The 19,073-nt window shown below is 39.3% G+C and overlaps 1 protein-coding gene across 41 annotated transcripts in view; it reads left to right on the top strand.

Annotated features, from left to right (window-relative positions):
• The window catches only part of Cspp1 (centrosome and spindle pole associated protein 1), a 115,228-nt gene that overhangs the window by 47,717 nt on the left and 48,438 nt on the right, over positions 1-19,073 (top strand). For 22 of the 41 annotated variants that reach the window (XR_005504467.2, XR_010066406.1, XR_005504468.2 and 19 more), the window contains 7 exons: positions 4,951-5,082; positions 7,321-7,391; positions 12,042-12,135; positions 13,756-13,813; positions 14,292-14,333; positions 15,975-16,183; positions 18,338-18,471. Coding sequence is in view for 37 of the 41 variants with exons in the window: in XM_039110193.1 (XP_038966121.1) it covers positions 4,951-5,082; positions 7,321-7,391; positions 12,042-12,135; positions 13,756-13,813; positions 14,292-14,333; positions 15,975-16,183; positions 18,338-18,471 (740 nt within the window). In the remaining 4 variants the exon portion in view is untranslated. The remainder of the gene's footprint in view (positions 1-4,950; positions 5,083-7,320; positions 7,392-12,041; positions 12,136-13,755; positions 13,814-14,291; positions 14,334-15,974; positions 16,184-18,337; positions 18,472-19,073) is intronic. The other 19 variants (NM_001191864.2, XM_039110201.2, XM_006237777.5 and 16 more) reach the window with 2 other exon arrangements.

The following is a 19,073-nucleotide window of genomic DNA, read 5'->3' as shown; positions in this document are numbered from 1 at the left end:
TCTATAACGTGTATGGGGATTGAACTTGGGTCATCAGGCCTTAAACTGGTGGGCTGTCTCACTGGTCCTAGTGATTTAAAGTTGAGAGAAGTCGATTCATCCACGCTGTGTTCTGAATCATTGTAGATTTTCAGATGGTTTGGGTTTCTCCGTGTAGTCCTGGGTGTCCTGGGAACTAGCTCTGTAGACCAGGCTGGCTTTGGACCAGATTCGCCTGCTTCTGCTTCTTGAGTGCTGTGATTAAAGACAGGTTCCACCACCTCCTGGCCTGGTAGTTTATTTTGATAATTTGTTTTTTATTAAGTCTAAATGCTTTAGAGTCATTTCTGAAATAGGATATCTTAAGGAAAAAAGAAAAAGGTATTCATTATTATTTAGGAGTTGTTCATTCGTGTTGAAGATTCTACTTTTGAAATGTTTTAAGAAAAACATTAACATGTATTAATTTTTAGCATAAACTTGGCTTCTGATTGAACTTTGTTCCTTCGGGCATTCTGATTTTTTTTAAAGATTTATTTTTATTTATATAAATGTGATACACATGTCTGTGAGTGTCTCTGGAGACCAGAAGAGGGTGTTGGTTTCCCCTGATTAGGTGCTGGCAGCTAAACCCGTGTCCACTGGAAGAGCAGCAAGTGTTCAAGAAAAGAAAGAGGAGAAAGCTTTCCTTTTAACATGCCTTTTTTTCCAGTCAGTAGGATGATGAAAATTTGCAGTTATTTCAGTCTCTGGATCATATTTTGAATTGTATATGAGAAAAAGCAATTTTTTTTCTTTTATGAGGACAGTTCCTTTTTGACAAAAGGGTCTAAACACTTATATTTTTTCAAGATGTAAATCAAGTTATAATTCCTATTCTAATATGCTAGCTCATGTCTCTGAATATTAAGGGCACTATTGATGGATTGAGGTGTTGGGTGTGAGTCTGTGTATGTAACAACTATAGAGAGGTTTAACCCATATCACTTCTGGGTCATAAGAACAGTTTTCATTCCACTGTGGCTTTGATGTCATAGCCAGTCAGAGCACCTTTCAGGCATTGGTCTGAGTAGTCTCCCCGGTCATTGCACTGCAGCTGGGTAGCATGGAGGGCAGCTTAGGCTGAGAGGTTGTGAGACAGCAATGGTGAGGCTCCTACTTGCTTCTGGGACAGTTCTTAAAAGAGCTGTTAATCCACCATAAAAAATCGTCATTGTAAATTAAAGAGGGCTGAGAGAAAATACATCAGATGTTAAGCTCAAGCTTCTTAATTAACAGGAAAATTAGTAAATGAAGTAGATTCTGTGAAAATACTAGTTGTTTTTAGAAACAGTCAGGTGGCTATGATAGCGTCATAATAGAGTGCCTGGGGGATAGTATTTCCCTTTTTAAGCTTTTTACAGGGTTCTCTGTGTAACCTTGGCTGTCCTCGAACTCAGTTATTCTGGAGACCACTGGCCTTGAACTCACAGAGATCCACCTGCCTCTGCCTTCAAATGCTTGGATTAAAGGTGTGCATCCTACCCAGTATTTTCAAGGCCCTGGGTTTGATGCCCATTCCTTTAGAATGGTGAAATGTATGGATTCAATATGGCTATTTTGAATAAAATAGTCTTAAATTTATTATGAATAAAAGTTGACTAAGATTCTAAACTACATCTTGGTTTCATGACTATCTATGCTGAAGCATTTTAAAAGGTGTTGTATTATTCTATGAGCTTTCTAGTTTTATTTATTAGCAACAACCTCAATTTTAAGCTATTTAAGATAATTTGTTAAACTTTATAAATTTAATATGGTACAAAATAACCTTTTGGGAATATAGCGCTTGTTGCTATGATCTGTCTATGTGTTGAAGAACCCATGAACTCTATTTTTGCTGGGTTCTTGGGCTCTGACTATTATAATCAAGTATATTAAGGTTGTAAATACAAATATTGTTTTTAGACAAGTTAGTTGAAAATGCAGGAAACTGTAGTTCTTTGGTAAATTTTAGAGCAAATTTCTTTGTTTTTAATTGTCTTTTAATTCTGGACCTGAAGTTATGCTTTAAAAAATGTTAAGTTTGTATTTCTTGACTGCCTTTTTTTATTTTTTAAAGATTTATTTATGTATGCAATATTTTCTCTACATGCCAGAAGAAGAGTACCAGATCTCATTATGAGCCACCATGTGCTTTTTTTTTTTTTTTTTTTTTGGTGCAGAACTTCTGACTTTATTTCCAAAGTGCTAGGCTTACAGGCAGGCATCGCCATGCCTTATTTAGGAGAAAACCATTATAAAATTTCAAAGAACACTTGAGGAACAAGGTAGACAACAATGCTTATTATGTAATTTTGTATCACTGTAACGAAAACAACTTGTTCAGTGGATTTAAAAAGACCTGCTTTAAGTGTATTCACTCAATACAAAAAAAAATTAAATAAAATTTACAGTATTATAATTTGAATAGGTGCCAACACCATGTGCTTTTTGAGAATTGAACTCAGGACCTCTGGAAGAGTAGCTAATGCTCTTAACCACTGAGCCCTCTCTCCAGCTTGTGTTTCTCTGTGTAACTACTAAATACATTTGTACTGAAGTACAAATGCCTTCTTACCACACCGGTGATCTTACTTCTGTGTGTTATCTCAGGTCCCTAACACCATTTCTTACCACACTGGTGACCTTACTTCTGTGTGTCATCTCAGGTCCCTAACACCATTTCTTACCATACCGGTGACCTTACTTCTGTGTGTTATCTCAGGTCCCTACCACCATTTCTCAGCTTGGTGACTCTTGAGAATGGCTCACAGTTTCTTGTGTAGAGTTATCCTCACAGCTGGGACTCTGTTTATTTTAGTTTTATTGAGACAACACTTTGCTCTGCCCTGGCAGCCCTCGAGCATCTGGTAGTCTGTTTTATTTATTTTTTTGCCTTAGCCTTCTGAGTGGTAGGATTGCAGACACACCAACACACCCAGCAGACAGCAAGACTTTACTGAAGTTATAGCAAAGGGAAAAGGTTCATGGGGCAGTCAGAGGCAAACCAGATGTCTCGTTTGGCAGCTTCAGTGACGAGATACAGAAGGTAGGATTCTCACAGCACTGAATTGGGGCTCGGTGCCTAAAGTATTCTTGAGGTCTGCTTATATATGTATATATGCCCTGTCCTAGCACAAGCTAACATTAGGGCTTCCTATAGGAAAGGAAGTGTTTCTTTATAGCCTATATTGTTTGTACAAATAGTTTAGGAACAGCGACACACTCATTAATTAGTTCTTAGATTGGTGGGACCCTCCTGAAACCTATGTCATAGGTGAAGGCATTCTTCAGCCTGCTGCACTAGATTTTCTGCACACGTGTATTACATTGATGCGGTATGACTAAATATGAAGGGCATATTAGTTATTCATTCCAGTTAATTAAACTGGAATCCGAGTTTGTGTTATCTTTGCTCTAAGTGGTAGAAATAGATTGTGTTAGTTTAGAACATCTGTGCCTCAGTTTAAATAATGCTAGCTTTTTGAAAAAGTTAAATTGAAGTAAAATTTTAAAATGGTGTGTAGAGTACTGTGTTAGATGTGGGTAAAAACTGAAGCAATTCCTGTTTTCACGGCAACGTCACTGTGTTATAGGATGACTATGTGAGAAGATTTCCCCCACATCAGTGTGGTGTGGTTTGTGATAGGACTGAGTGAAGACCATGGTGGGTGGAAATCATTTGATTCTTTTACCGCTGAATGTGGCCATAATTGGTAATCTGATCAGAGGCTTTGTGTTAGTTGGTATAGTTTTTCCTCCATAATTTTTGTCTTCTTCAGAAGGAAAACTATAATTTGTTAACAGCCACATAAAGAAATATGAATTGTGAAATGTTGTTTATTGTGGATGCTAATAAATGCTGGTTTCTCTGCCATAAGAAGTTATACTCAAAAAAACAAATCAGTGTTTGCCAAGTGGAAAAAAAAAAGGCAGCCGAAAACATTTTCACTGTTTTAAATGTCTGCCATTTTATAGAAGAAAATACATTTTAAACTTTGTCTTTATTCTTTTTGCTCTTATAAGTAAAATGAAGGCTCCTCAGGTCTACTCTCCATGTTTTAAAATGAGCTTCTTCATTCTTTTATGGGATTTACTGTGCCAATTTTTAAGTTAAAAACTTTGGTTTTATGTATAATGAAATCATTCCCAGAATGCATGTGTCTTCATCAGAAAACAATTCTGTTTTGAGTTCTGCCTGCAAACTTCAGTGTGTGCAGGGATGTTGTCTGCTCCAGTCCAGAATAAAATTTGGCCTGCTGACAGTGCATTTAATTACTATGTTAAACAATTGATAAAATATGTCAGTGTGTTATCTTATGTCTATAGCTGGAGAGATGGGTCAGAGGTCAAGAGCTCTTCCTGCTTTTCCAGATGATCCGAGCTCAGTTGCTGCACCCAAGCTTGAATTAACAACCTCTTCTAACTCCGGTTCTAGTTGATCTGACATCTTCTTCTGGCCTCCTCAGGCATCAACAAAGGCATGGCTTGTGTACACACATGAGGACACACACACACACACACACACACACACACACACACACACGCAAATTAAAATCTTTACTCTTTTTTAAAATTAAAAAAGCATTAAATTAAAAAAATAATTATTTAAATGTAATATTGAAACAAAATATTGTAGAAGTTATATTGAAATAGTTTACAGTAATTTCATATATTAGGGTCTGGCATTATAGCATTATAGAGAACTTTCCTAGTATATTCTTATACATAAAACACCAGCAAACTTGAATGTAAATTCTTTCTATTTCTTGTTAACTAGCAGATCATATTTGAGGCAAATTGACTTTGAGTTAACTTTAGGATATAGTGCAGTGAACTGTCAGCACAATCTTTTGCTCACTGTAATGCTAGCACATCAGACTGTAGAGCCCTAGAGAGATAAGATCCACTGGATAGGAGACATGCTCTATAAGCTAATGTATTTTTAAGGCCACATGGGAGCAGACAATGTGCGGATGAGGAAGGCGTCTCAGAAGAGCCCAAAACGCAGATCTCAGAAGAGCCAAAAACGCAGATCTCAGAAGAGCCAAAAACGCAGATCTCCTGTGCTGAAAATAAAAGGTATGTCGGTGACAGCAGTTCTTCCCTGCAGTCTTCACAGCCGGAGACAGCAATGCCTACACCTGGCTTCAGGAAAAAGTAAAAAGGCAGGGTGTATTAGCAGCCCTCCTGTACTAGTGAGGGGAACCAGTAGGGAATAGTTGGGGATGAGCACTCAAGTATTTCCTTCAGCATTCTCTCTGTTCTCGCTCCTCCTTCTGTGCTAGGACTTGAACACAAATCACTGGGTGAGACAAGCACTTTACCACTGAGCTCCATCCCTGGGTCATTATTTCCAGGAATGATATTTTTAGTAAAGCTCGTCAGGGCTTTCAGCATAAGCCTCTCACTATAAAGTTTATAGATTAGTTTGGAAAAATGAAGGAGAAATGAGCATCATTGAATGATGTTATAGTGAATTTGAAAAATCTTGGAATTTTGACTGCAGAGATGACTTGTGTATGAGTCCCAGCAATGCATCTGATGGCTCACAGCTGCCTGTAATTCCAGTGCCAGAGGAATCTGATACCTCAGCAGGCCTGTACACACACTTAAAAGATTATCTTGAAGTCATGGTGCTGCAGGTGGGCTGAAAATGTCCCTGCAGTGTGAGTTTCACTTTTTTATTTATTTATTTATTTATTTATTTATTTATTTATTTATTTATTTTTCTTTTCTTTTCTTTTCTCTTCTTTTCTTTTCTCTTCTTTTCTTTTCTTTTCTTTTCTTTTCTTTTTTTCAGAGCTGGGGACTGAACCCAGGGCCTTGCACTTGCTAGGCAAGTGCTCTACCACTGAGCTAAATCCCCAACCCCTTATTTATTTATTTATTTTTGCTTATTGGTGGAGTTTTAATGCTTACACTGTAAAATTAGTATCCAGGTTTCTATAGGTAACAAATCAAGTAACTTTTAGTTTTATTTTGGTGCTTTTCTGTGTTGTCCATAAGTATGAATAGTTTTTAAAAAAACAAAACCTAAAAGAAAACACATGGGCCATCAAGATGCCTCAGTAGGTGAAGGTGCTTGCTATAGGCCTAATGACCTGAGTTGATCCTTGGAATCCACATTATGTGGGACAGAACTGCCAAAGTTGACCTCTGACCTCCATACTTGAACCGTGTCACGTGTATTATAAACACAAACAAAAATGTTAATATTGATGAAAATATATGGCATAACCACGTGAGGTCTGGGCATGTGGCTCAGTAGTAGAGTTCACATGGACAACCCCCCCCCCCAAAAAAAAAAAAAGATCAGGAAGTGGGTGGGGCAGGAGCATGCAAGGGTAATGGGGAGCTGGGTGTGGTGGGACCACATTGTGTGCGTGTATGGAGCGATCTCACTGGAGTCTGTGGCTGGTGTAAGCTGACAGGGAAGGCAGTAAGTTGTCCTAACATAGACTATAATGACGTAATGAAGGCTATGTGCTGTGTCCTGTCTTAGAGGAGACAAAGTATCACCCCTAGCTGTTAGAGAACTTGCTGTTTGCTCCAATTAAGTTTCCATTGAGGAGCTGACTTTTTTTCTTTCAAGAAAGTTTTTTTTAAATTCTTTTTAAAGATTTTTTTTTTTTTTATCCTAAAGGGATAATCTTCTTTTCTAAATGGGAACATAGGAGGTGTGTACATGTGTGCATGTACACACATGCGTATATGGTATTTCATATAAAAAAGATTTCTACTCTGTGGACCCAGTGAAGCAGGCTGAAGAATAAAGAATAAGATAGCACAGTTTTAACCAGCGTTTTTGAAGGAAAGGATAATTCATAGTCACTTGTTCTTTTCTTCAAAGGTTCACGTCTGCACAGGTGTTTGTGAGGGCTGGAGGTGAAGGTCTAGCCTCTTCCTCCATCGGGCTCCACTGTACTCCCTGTATTGCCTGACTCTGGAGCTGGCATGACTGGCCAGCAACCCTAGGGTGCTGTTAGAGTCACCCCTCCCTCACTGCGGAGTATAGACATGCATGGCTGAGTTAGCTCTTGTCTGTGTGCTGAGGCTTGAGCACAGGGCCTCATGATTTTCAAGTACTGTACTCACTGAGCCGTCTCAACTCCTTATTTTTTGTTTCGAGACATGGGGTTTTCACATGGAATTGAATTTTACTGTGTAGCCCAGGCTGGCCTCAGCCCTACAGTCCTTTCTTTCAGCCTCCTGAGTGCTGGAATGGTGTGCACCACTGTTCCCAGCCTTTATGTTGGATTCTGATTTCCAAAACATACACGGATTTTAATAGTTGCTTTCTTATATTGTTTGTTTTAGTGTTCGAGATAATGGACCACCCAAATGTGCTGATGTCAATGTCACCAGTCCCTTCGCAGGCATGCTCTTTGGTATGTCCAGCACTGTCATTGGATTAGACCTTTGTGCAGTGTGGAATTAAATGTCCTCAGTGAGAACTCAGTGTTGTGAAGAACAGCAGCCATTTATTGAGGCTTACTTCATGATGGCTGCCATACAAAGCATTTAACATGCATTGTATAGACCCGCTGATACCCTAAAGCTAAATAACTAAATATCTGTAGGGTTATACATGAGAGCTGAAATCAGTTTGAGCAGTAAATTTTTTTAAGCTAGGATTTTGTTGTATTATGAATGTTTCTTTTTATTGTTTTATATGTAACTCTTAATTCTTTGCTTATTTCTTGTATTTTAGTTCACTTCTTTTCAACACTCCATTCTACCACTCTTGTTGCCTTAATCACTATTCTAGTGTGTGTGTGTGTGTGTGTGTGTGTGTGTGAGAGAGAGAGAGAGAGAGAGAGAGAGAGAGAAAGAGAGAGAGAGAGAGAGACAGACAGACAGACAGACAGACAGACAGAACTGAGAAAGAGACTGAGAAAGACTGGACTTCACATGAGCTTTTAAAACCTAAAAGCCCACCCTCAGTGACACACTTCCTCTAACAAGGCTGCCCTTCCTATCCTAATCCTTCTAATCCTATCAAAGAGTTCCATTCTAGTGACTAAGCATTCAAAATATATGAACTGATGGGGGCCACTTATATTAAAACCACCATACTTGTTCTTTTTATATAGTTTATGAGTAAGTGGGGTCTTTTGTTTGTTTGTTTGTTTCTTTTATTTATTTATTTTCAAAGTCATGATGACCCGCATTTTCTGGTTTTTTTTTTTTTTTTTGGTTCTTTTTTTTTTCCGGAGCTGGGGACCGAACCCAGGGCCTTGCGCTTCCTAGGCAAGCGCTCTACCACTGAGCTAAATCCCCAACCCGCATTTTCTGTTTTTTTAGGTCAAAGGTCAGGGTTATTACTGAGTATGGTCCTTTTGGTTTACTATGTTATGTTTGTCCTTATTTCAGAAATGGTGTGCTGAGCCTTGGGTTTTGCTTATAGCCTTGGATTATCTTTGTATACAAAAGAAGTTGTTTTTTGAATGGACGCTTTGAAGGTTTAGCTAAAATTTGGTTTTAATAAGGTACATGAAAAAAATTGAATAGCATATTAGGTTGATCCAACCTAAATGCAGTCAGTAAGTTAAATTTGTCTTTGAGACATAGTTACCTGGTATTTTCAGACCTTACCTGGTATTTTCAGACGTTTTTTTCCTAGACTATTGTGAGAAAGATGGTTATGTTCACAAAAACTTAGTTCTTGTTGCCTATAAGGTTTGACCAAGTTTATCCTTTAGATCAGAGGAAAGGTACATGATCATGCTGTACTTTTAGTCGATGGGAAAAGGAGAGTGGTGTAAGTGGACGGTATCAAGCTGAGATTAATTTTATCAGCAAGAAGGTTATTCTTCCATCTGCTGAGGTCCCCAGCATGCAGTCGGGAGCTATGAAGGACACACAGACGAGTGTTTGCAGTGAGTGACTGACGTCACTCAGACTGATGTCATCTTAACTTGAGGGTCTCTGTCCCTGAGGGGTTTGCACAGACAGGGAGCTTACATCCCTCTAAAGGCGGTGATTTCATTTCATGTCACGACTGTGCTGGCCATGAAAACACTTTTAACTCCACTTGTACTATAATTTATTTTCCTATTGTTTAGCTTCAGATATTTTATTTGGGGCTTTTACTTTATTAAAAAACAAAATAAAACCAAGCTGGACATGGTAGTACACACCTTTAATCCCAACACTTGGAGGTGAGGTCGAGGCAAGCAGATCTCTGAGCATCTGGGGCCATCCTAGTCTACGTAATGAGCTCTGGGACAACCAGGGCTACGAAGACCAGTGGTTCTCAATCTGATGGTCTCAGCCCTCACAGGGTTTCCTATCAGATATCTCTTATCAGGTTTTGACCTTACAGTTTCTAACAGTAGCAGAGCTACAGTTTTGGAGTAACAACAAAGTAATTTTATAGTTGGGGGTCATCACAGCATAAGGAGCTATATTAAAGGATCACAGTATTAGGAAGGTGGAAAGCCACTGGTGCACTCTGTTTTGGCAGGGTGGAGTTGGAGGGAAATAGCAATGAACTGCGGCATTTAGAAGAGAGCACACCTTGCTTAGAAGTACATATTTGAATTTACACAAGTGAAGGCTGTCCTTCAGTTGTGTCTTTGTACTGCCTGTTTGTATCTCAGGCCTAGGGCTTGAGTGGAGCACAGTTGTGCCTACCAGCTAAGAATTATGCCGCAGAGCTACATTCTTTTTTTTTTTTTTTTTTTGGTTCTTTTTTTCGGAGCTGGGGACCGAACCCAGGGCCTTGCGCTTCCTAGGCAAGGGCTCTACCACTGAGCTAAATCCCCAACCCCAGAGCTACATTCTTAATGCGTGCTGGTGTCTCCTACAGTCTGCAAGCACAGTTCATGGAATCTTTATTATTTTACGTTTGTGGGATTTATTAAATGATTTTAAAAACATGTACTCTTTTGTTTAGAATATTTGAGACAGAATCTCTTTAAGTAACCTGGGTTGGACTAGAACTTGCTTTGTAGCTCAGGCTGTCTGAATTCATAACTCTGTCTGCCTTCTGAGTGCTAAAACCACATGTGTGTGCTGCGTCCTTCTTCCTTTGCTTTCTGAGATGCTGCCTTTACAAATTGTGACATCCAGGTTGGATGTCAACCTGACGTCTACTGAGATTACATGCATGAGCCACTATGCTTGTGTAAATAATCCTTTTAATGGCTTAGAAAATACAGTATGTGGTGCGTTTGAAAGATTGTTTATGGTATGGTTGTCAATCATGATAGCTTGTAACTCAGTTAAATCAGGCTGGTTGGTCTTAATGGTTTGTTGTTTCTGGTTTTGCCAGTCATACAGAGAAGTGTTTACGATCTTCTTGCCCATAGATGGCAGGTGCAGGGATTTCTTTAGCAACCTTGTTCAGCAGGTTTCAGCAAGACCTTTGTGGACCTGAGGAAGAGGATAGCTTACTGTTGTTCTTTGATGGAGGGTTGTCTATGTTGTCTCAGGAATGTGTTTTTCTCAATGTTTCTATCTTTCCCCCAGAGTGGGTGGCTTATGTTCGTGTAGGGTTTTCATCAGAATTTCATGACCTTAATTAAACTTCTCTATGTATGGAAGTGTAGTCCAGAGTAGCTCCCTGGCTCTCCCCAGACGATGACAGCTGTTGATTTGTGTCAGAGAAGTTTGGAAAGCAGGAAACACGGTGTGCCTAAGAGCTGTGGAACAGTCTCAGAACCTCTGTATTGCTTCTCCTTCTGGTGAGCATCCGGCAGAGGCCAGCAAATGATTAGCGATTCCTCTTGTTCTGGGACTTCCAAGACCTGGTAGTTTACTCTAATGCACACATAACTTTTAAGAGTCTGTTGGAAGATCAGCTGGTTTCTTTCACGTGCTGTATGGTGGCTACCTCTTCCCCATAGTCTGCTAGTGTTCTGATGCTTGGGTTCCTACCTCTGTATAGATTACTGATTTACTCCTTGATGTACAGTTCTTCTATTTATTAACAACCTTAGCTTTCTGATGGGCTTAAACAAAGTTACCTTCTATACTGAATACCTCCTCATATGGGCTTTCCTTTTTGTAGTAGCTTCCTCATTATGTCTATAGGAACACTAGCTATTTTATCACTCTTATTTCTTCTACTCTCTGTCATGCGTGCGTGTGTGTGTGTGTGTGTGTGTGTGTGTGTGTGTGTGTGTGTGTAAGAAAGGGGGAGGGGGTTGGGGATTTAGCTCAGTGGTAGAGCGCTTGCCTAGCAAGCGCAAGGCCCTGGGTTCAGTCCCCAGCTCCGAAAAAAAAAAGAACCAAAAAAAAAAAAAAAAAAAAAAAGAAAGAGGGAGGGAGGGAGAGAGAGAGAGACACAGAGGGAGAAGGGTGGAGGTGGGAGGGAGAAAGACAGAGGGATGGGGAGAGAGATACAGATCATCAGGACCTTGCCCCATGGTACTCAGTTGTTGGAATCCCATTATTGGGATGATTAGAAGTAGACAGAGGAACCTGTTCTCACTTTTGGATGGACACTTGTTAAATTTAGAAGTTTATAGAAGCTGTTAAGGTATCTTAGTTACTCTTCTGTTGCTGTGATGAAACACTTGTGACCAAGCCAACTTAAAAAAAGAGTTTATTTGGCCTACAGTGCCAGATGTTAGACTCCATGACAGTAGGGGAAGCATGGAAGTGAGTGATAGCCCACGTAGGAGAAGGAGAACACTGAGCAGAGAGAGGAAATTGGAAGTAAGGCATGGCCTTAAGTTCTCAAAGCCCACTCAGGCATACTTCCTCTGGTAAAGCCTTATCTCCTAAGCCTCCCAAACAATGTCACCAACTCAGACCAAGTGTACAAGGCCCAGGATTCATGAGGAACATTTCTCACTCAAACCACCATATAAGGGCTGGGGAATAGCCTTCTGTTACTCAGAGGGAAGTCTTGCAATTACTGATGCATGTTATGTCTGACCCGTGATTAGAACTCATAAATTATGAAAGTAATTAGTGTATTGATGTGATTTCCCCCCTAATTTTTTATAGTAATTATTTAAACACTGAGTTTCTTTAGCTTGAATTTTAGTTACATGTGATACATAAGAATTAAGATGTTTCTTGTCCAGGAGGTGAAGATCGAGAAGTAGCCAAGAAGAAGAAAGAGAAGTATAGACAAGAACTACTAGAGCAGATAGCTGAGCAGCAGCAGAAGAAGAGACGGTAATGGGATGCGTGCGTTGAGCAGAGAGCACTTGCTGCAATGAGGAGAATGGGTGGCAGGTTTTTCCGCTGGAGCTTGACTGAATCACTTACCTGTGTCTGTTAGATATTGTCCATATATAATAGATCGAAAAGTAGTTTACGTTAAAAATAAGAAGTGGTAAGCATATACTCACACAGTATGAAATGTAGTAAATCAGTGCTTCATTGTATTTAATCCTGCCGGAATCTTTTTTATTTTTGATTAATTTTCCTTTGATAGTTTCAGAGACGTAACTAATCAGTATTAATCCTCCTCACCTTCTCACAATTTTCTTAAACAATATGTGAAGCATTAAAGCAATATTAAAAATATTGGTTCTAAAGAATTTGAGAGTTACCTTCTTATTCTTTTATTCACCTCCAAGAGGAAACTAATTTAATATCTACTATTAAGCTATCTTTAAAAAAAATCATTAATTTTTGTAGTGCTGGCTCTCAAACCCAGAGCCTTGTGCTTGTTAGTTAAGCAAGCCCTCTATTATTGAGATTTTCTTTTCTTTAAAGATTTATTTTTATATTATGTGTATGGATGTTTTGCCTGCATATAAAATGTGTATGCTTTGGAGGCCAGAAGAGGGTGTCTGGATGTGTAGATGTAGAGCTGGGCTTCCAGGTGGTCGTGACCTGCCACATAGGTGCTGAGCATCGAGCCCAGACCTCTGCGCACGCGCGCGCACACACACGCACACACACACGCGCACACATGCACACGCGCACACACACACGAGCGCGCACACACACACACACACGCACACGCACACACACACGCACACACACACACAGTGTTTTTCTTAAAATATTTTGTTGCTGTAAAATGATATTAAATGGCTTTCTTAACCCCCACTAGCTCCGGCACCGCAGTACCCCATGATATCTGCTAGATATCTTCCCAGAAACACACATCCCAACTCCGTGGCGGGCGGCCCAGTGTCGGTGCCGCCGCACACTCTCACAGACTCAATTCTCCACAAGAAAGAACACAGAACACAATAACCTCTGATCCAGCTGATAAGATAGAATTGCCCACCTAGACATTCAAAGCCCTGTATGTATCCATCCCTTAAGAACATTCATAACAACCTGTAAATGTGCAGAGAGGAATCTTAACATCAGCCTCCATGTTGTCTCCGCTGCTTCTCCTCCTCCTCCAGTTTCCCGTCCTTTCCGTTCCCATCTCCTCCTTTTCCCAAATTTTTCTCCCACACATCCTTCCTTCTCGTCCAATGACAGACCTTGTTCTGTCTTGTACCTGCCTATACCTGTGTGATGACATCATCCCACAATCTTTGGTTTTGGTTTTGTCTTATTCTATGTAAATCACTCCGTCTTTGCAATGTCTCCAGTCTTCATTTTGAGATATGTACTCTAAGCCACCCAGCATGTAAACCACAGCTTCCTGTGCATTGTGATTAAATTTGACTTGAGGATTTTAAAGCTTTCTTATCAAAGGAATTATTTGTAGTTGGAAATGTATTACATAGACTTCGTGTACAGATCTGTTTCACTGATGACTACAATTTTGACAAAGTAGCATGTTTACTACAATTTTTCAATTTATAAAATCTTAATTTTATTTAGAGAAAAAGATTTAGCATTCGGAATTACAACTTCTGGAGTCCAGGACCCTGAAAAATCGGTAAGAGTTCTTGGCATCTTTTAGTGTTTAATCCTTTATTCAAAGTAGCGTCAAGCATGTTAATAGCAGGGGAGGCTCCACATATTGGGATACCGGCAGAATCAGTTCAGGTTGAACAATAGCGAACCAAATTCCATTTTCATAAATGTCAATCAACGACTGTGAGCTATAGAAGTGTTACCTGGTCTTGAATGTTTCCCACTGTAGCTTAGGATGATTTTCTTTTCATCTGTGCATCATTTTTTGGAGTTTATTTTGCCTTCTGTGTACATGTGCCATTCCCAAGGGAACGTTCAACCAGTGTAACTTAAACTTGATTAATACTGCTTTTAAGTATTAAAAATTTGACAAATTTTTTTCTTTATGAGAGTAATTTTTAAAAAGATGTGTAACTTGTGTCTTTCATTTTGTTATGGTGAAACTAGAAGGATACTCATACTCTTTTTACTTGACTTTTGCACTTCTCAACACCTTTCAGTGGAATGCCTCACACACATCATTGCAGTTAAGTAAGGAGGAGGTAACGGTTTATTGCTTTCCCCGCAGTGCCCTTTTTGTTGTTGGATGTGTCATGTTTATTTGCTGAAAGTTTTTTTTTGGCTAATGATGGTTAAGACCTCTAGTTTTAATAAAAACTTCAGTCTTTAGCAAATCCTTAAAGTTACTATTATATTATTTATTATTCAGCTATAGACAACTTTAATTATGATTTAATTATGTGTGTGTTCCTTCGGTTATCTGCTTTAAAGTTTAGTGCTGGGGTGGTGGTGTAGCTCAGTGGTTGAGTGTGTTTATGCTGCTCCAGTGCACCCCCTTTTGTGTTTGACTGTTCTTGTAATACACACTTTAACCTTAGGAATCAGTCCTGAACCAGACTGATCATCATATTTTTTTCTAGCTACTTGAGAGGCTGAGGCAAGTTTGGGGCCTCTGTGGGCTACAGAGTAAGTTTATAGTGAGTCTGGCAACTTAATAAGACTCACAAAATAAAGTAAAAACCAAAAGAAAATTAAAAGGATCAGCACTGTGACTCAGTGGGAGAGCTGTGCCTCACATGTGTGAGGCCTTAAGTTTAATCCTTGATTCCCAGTAACGCAGAAAAAAACTCTTCCTGACAATATTGCCTTGCAGGACAAAAAAAAAAAAAAAAAAAAAAAAAAAAAAAGGGTCCAAAGTAGTCATTGCAATAAAAAGTTAGCTTTTGGAAACTTGAGCTTTTAAATGTAATATATCGGCATGCTAATTTTTATAGTATATCATAGATCTTATTTATTTTGGAATTGAATCACCTAAAGAGTGTCAAGTTAAATAAGTATGTATTTGAGGGAATAGTTAAAGATTATTTAATAAACTTATTAAATTATGAATTATAATTTTAGTAAACATATAATGTATAACAAATTATACAACCATTATTTTATAAATTATAAATATATAAGTATTCATATAGATATATATCATATTCATATAATTGAATATAATTATATGTTATATATTTATATAATAATTATACATTCTAAAAGTAGATTAATAAATTTATTAAATTTATAAATTATTAAATTTTATAGTCTGTGGTAGAGCTTATTCATTCTGGAATTGAATCACCTAAAGAGTGTCAAGTTGGATAAAAATGTATTAGAGGCAGCAGTTAAACACTATTTAATATTTAAACTGACATAAGATGCTATTCTGGAGTAGAGATAACAAGCAGCCCCTGGCCTGCCCTGTCACAGCAGCTCTTCTTGTGCATACGGTTTATTGTGGTACAGCTTCTTTCACTGTCACTGCGGCCTGTGGAGTCTGTGGTCCTCTGCTCTGTCTCCCTGGTCCGTAGCAACTGAGGAGAGACATGGCATGGAGCTGCTGCTGTCTAACAGAGAGACCTGCGGCAGGAAGTTCCCGCCTGGCTGTAGTTGATGTTTATTCCTTTACTAATCATGAGCCTTTAGGTGATTTATGTGCTTCTTGGGGAGCCTCAGTTACCTGCTTATAAAATAAGAATCAGATCTTTAAAGCCTTTTTTTAGCTGTAAAATTCTGCTGTTCTGTGACTGTCTTAAGTGCCTGCTGGGGGAGAGGGTCCTTGGAGGTCCTTGTCACCGTTAAACTTATGATTCTGTGTAACAAACAGGCTTGTTTTTTTGTCTTTTTCTTTATTTTAGCCTGATAGACTAAAGCAGTTTAGTTTGACACCAGGACACTTTGAAGAGACGATACCACCCGAGAGACCCAGAGTAGCTTTCCAGACACCTCCCCCCCCCTTCTCTGCCCCGTCTGTCCCACCTGTCCCACCAGTTCATTCCGCCCCTTCTCACAATGAAGACTTGCCCAGTGGACTCGGCAGCACCCTTGGTGAAGTGGTGCATCCCAGGTGCTTGTTTAAATGTTTGTATTTGGGAATTAGGGAAGGCCTCATGTGTAACCGTCGAGTTTACAAGGGTGCGCTGCGGCAGATGATCTTCCGAGATGTCGTGTCATAGTAACTTTGCTGAGTACTTTCTTCATTGTTACTGATGCTCTCTCTCTGCTATTAGAGACAGGAGAACTCTACTCTTTATCATTTAAGAGGCTTACTGTTCTTAAAGTGAATTAGTAATACAGTTTCGTAGTTTTAGGTCATATTTTAATATCTTCTAACATTTAAAAGTCATACATTGTTCAGTTATTTCCACTTGGCAATCATTGAATTGTTTCTTCAGCTTATTCAGAAGAATACTGTAATCCGGTGCCTGTCTGTCTGCTCTCACAGTTCTCTCTGGGCTTGCTCTAGGGCAGTTGGGATCACAGCCCTGGGATTGATACCGCACATGCCATTTCTATGGGGAAAACATGCTATACTAATCTGTACATAAAGAAAATCCTGTAACTCGGATATTTTCTGGCCTATACTTATTAATGTACTAATTATAGGAATATCTTTGCGTTTGTAGATATTTTACTTAACCTTCTAACACATTACTGAGATGTCTCTCCTTTCAGTAGGACTTGGTCTTTTATTTGTTACTAATGGACTCTAGGGCTTTTCTTACAGCCTTTCTCAGTTGCTTCCTTTATCTCCTTGAGTGGCTTCCCTACTCCAAAGGCTGAGAGACTGGAATTACAGAGCCACAGTGCTTTCTGTTCTGGTTTAGAGGCTGGAGTAGTCGGCCTCATTGGACTTTATGCCAAAAAGTCCATTTTGTAAAAGGGCTTTTTTGTAGCACTTGTGTACATTAGAGGGCTGCTGCGAGCGTTGAGTTTTCTATGTGTAGATACAGTTTGGGAGTTGCTGATGAGGATAGATTCTTTTCATAACAGTTACCCAGGTTGTTTTTGTTACTGTGTCTACACTGACGATGGTGAGCTTAGACTCACTGCCTGACCAATAACGTGTGGAACTGCTGACTACTGAAGAGACCTTTGGTGCTACCTTAGCCCCCAGATTCTTTAAGGTGAAATATGTTAATGTTTGAGTAAAAAACAATCTAAAATTTTCCTTTTTCTTTGTTCATCTAAAGTTACTTTCCTTTGCCATTTCTATTATTGAAGAAGACTATGCTGGGAGAAATGTGTGTCTCCTCAGTGAGGGAATGTCGACGTTTTTATACACTTTAAGTTTATGAACTATTAAGTATTATATCAGGGTCATATGCATTCTCAAGTAACCATGTTGTGGTTTAACTTTCTGTGAAAAAGCAGTAAGTTTTACATATAAAAAATATACTCTTTGGGTTGGGGAGATAGTTCAGTCAGTAAGAGCGTTGGGTGCTATGGGATGAATTTGTGGTCTCAGTTCTGGGAGGCAGAGACTGGATACCTGGGACTTGCTGTCCAGCCAGTGTAATTAGTGATTTCTTGGCCTGTGAGCAACCCCATCTCAACACAAAGTGGACGGCTCCCCAGAAGTGACATGCAAGACTGACTGCCAGCTTGTGCATTTGTACACACTCAAGTGCACATCCTCTTCTGCACGCACGAGTCCATTACACATAATGGACACATGAGCGCTGTGTGGATGCGGGCGCAGGTGTGGACATGCATAAACATACTCTGTGCACTGTCTTGTCCACACAGAACCATTTGTAAACCCGAGGCGGTGGAGCTCTTGGTCCTCTCTCTCTGTGACTCTCATCACATGGCACTTCCTGTTTTGGGAATCTTCAGGCCTTCCTCCTGTCTTCTTATAGACTGAGCTCCCTGCTCTGCACTCCGCTGGCATTCTTTGTCCCTGGCCTTGTGGACGCTGAGTTGCTGTAACGTTCATTCTGTATCGTTACTGAGGGAAAGGGAGTATGCCTTTGTTTGATACGGCACATAACGGCTATTGGATGTTACTCAATTACTTTAACTTGTTTGCATCTTACCGACATGTTCCTGAAGCTCTAAAGTTTGTTGCTATTTGCTCTTTGAGTCCTAATTTTTCTTGAACAATTAGTACAAGGCTGATTTTTAATTTTAATAAAACTTTTTTTTTACGAAAGATTAAATTATATTGAATAAAATAATAAAATATGGGGATAATTTTTGTGTTTTTCTTTTGCCATAGAATTGTACCTGTGCCTCTGAATCCGCTTCCACCTCCGCTCCTTCCCCACCTCGTTCCTAACTATCGAACTCCTTATGACGACGCATACTATTTTTACGGTGCCAGGAATACACTGGATCCCAATATTGTGTACTGTGAGTTTTCTGTGTTCTGTAAACACTTTTCTGGTGGTTTATAAGGATGAGTCTTCTTATGGAAGCAGTAGTATGTAAATGAAGAAGGAACGGCTTCATTTAATCCAAGTATGTGTTTATTGACAATAAAATCATCCCCAGTATCAAGTTTGATTTTATCAGTTTGCCATGATACTCGATAAAGATACTTTGTGAAGAGGAGATTTATTTTAGAGACCTAATTTGCCCAAATACTGTGTGCAGGGCAGATGTGGCTATGTGTGTCTATCGGTTTTTTCCTTACTCCCCTTGTAAGTTCATGATTTAGTCATGGGGCTTCAATTTCTACTCTGTTAAGTTTGTTAGCTTAAGATTTTATGCATTAAATTCCTGCATACATTTTGGAGGACAAACTATAGCCATACCCATTTTGAAATGCAGTTATGGATGGAGACAGGATCATGAGTTCAAGGCCCGTTTGGGCTACTGAGGAACTTCCCCATCACGTTGGGTCATAAAACAAGACCCAGTTTTCAAACCAAAGTAAAACCAATTGTGTCTCGTGTTATTTGCTTTTTACTCACAGTTAAGAGGTAATGGTTTTATGTCTCCCTGTGTGCTCT

The sequence above is a fragment of the Rattus norvegicus genome, chromosome 5 (assembly GCF_036323735.1).
Source record: "Rattus norvegicus strain BN/NHsdMcwi chromosome 5, GRCr8, whole genome shotgun sequence".
NCBI classification, from domain to species: domain Eukaryota; kingdom Metazoa; phylum Chordata; class Mammalia; order Rodentia; family Muridae; genus Rattus; species Rattus norvegicus.
The sequence above is the reverse complement of the archived record's forward strand: the minus strand, read 5'-3'. Positions and strand labels throughout refer to the sequence as shown.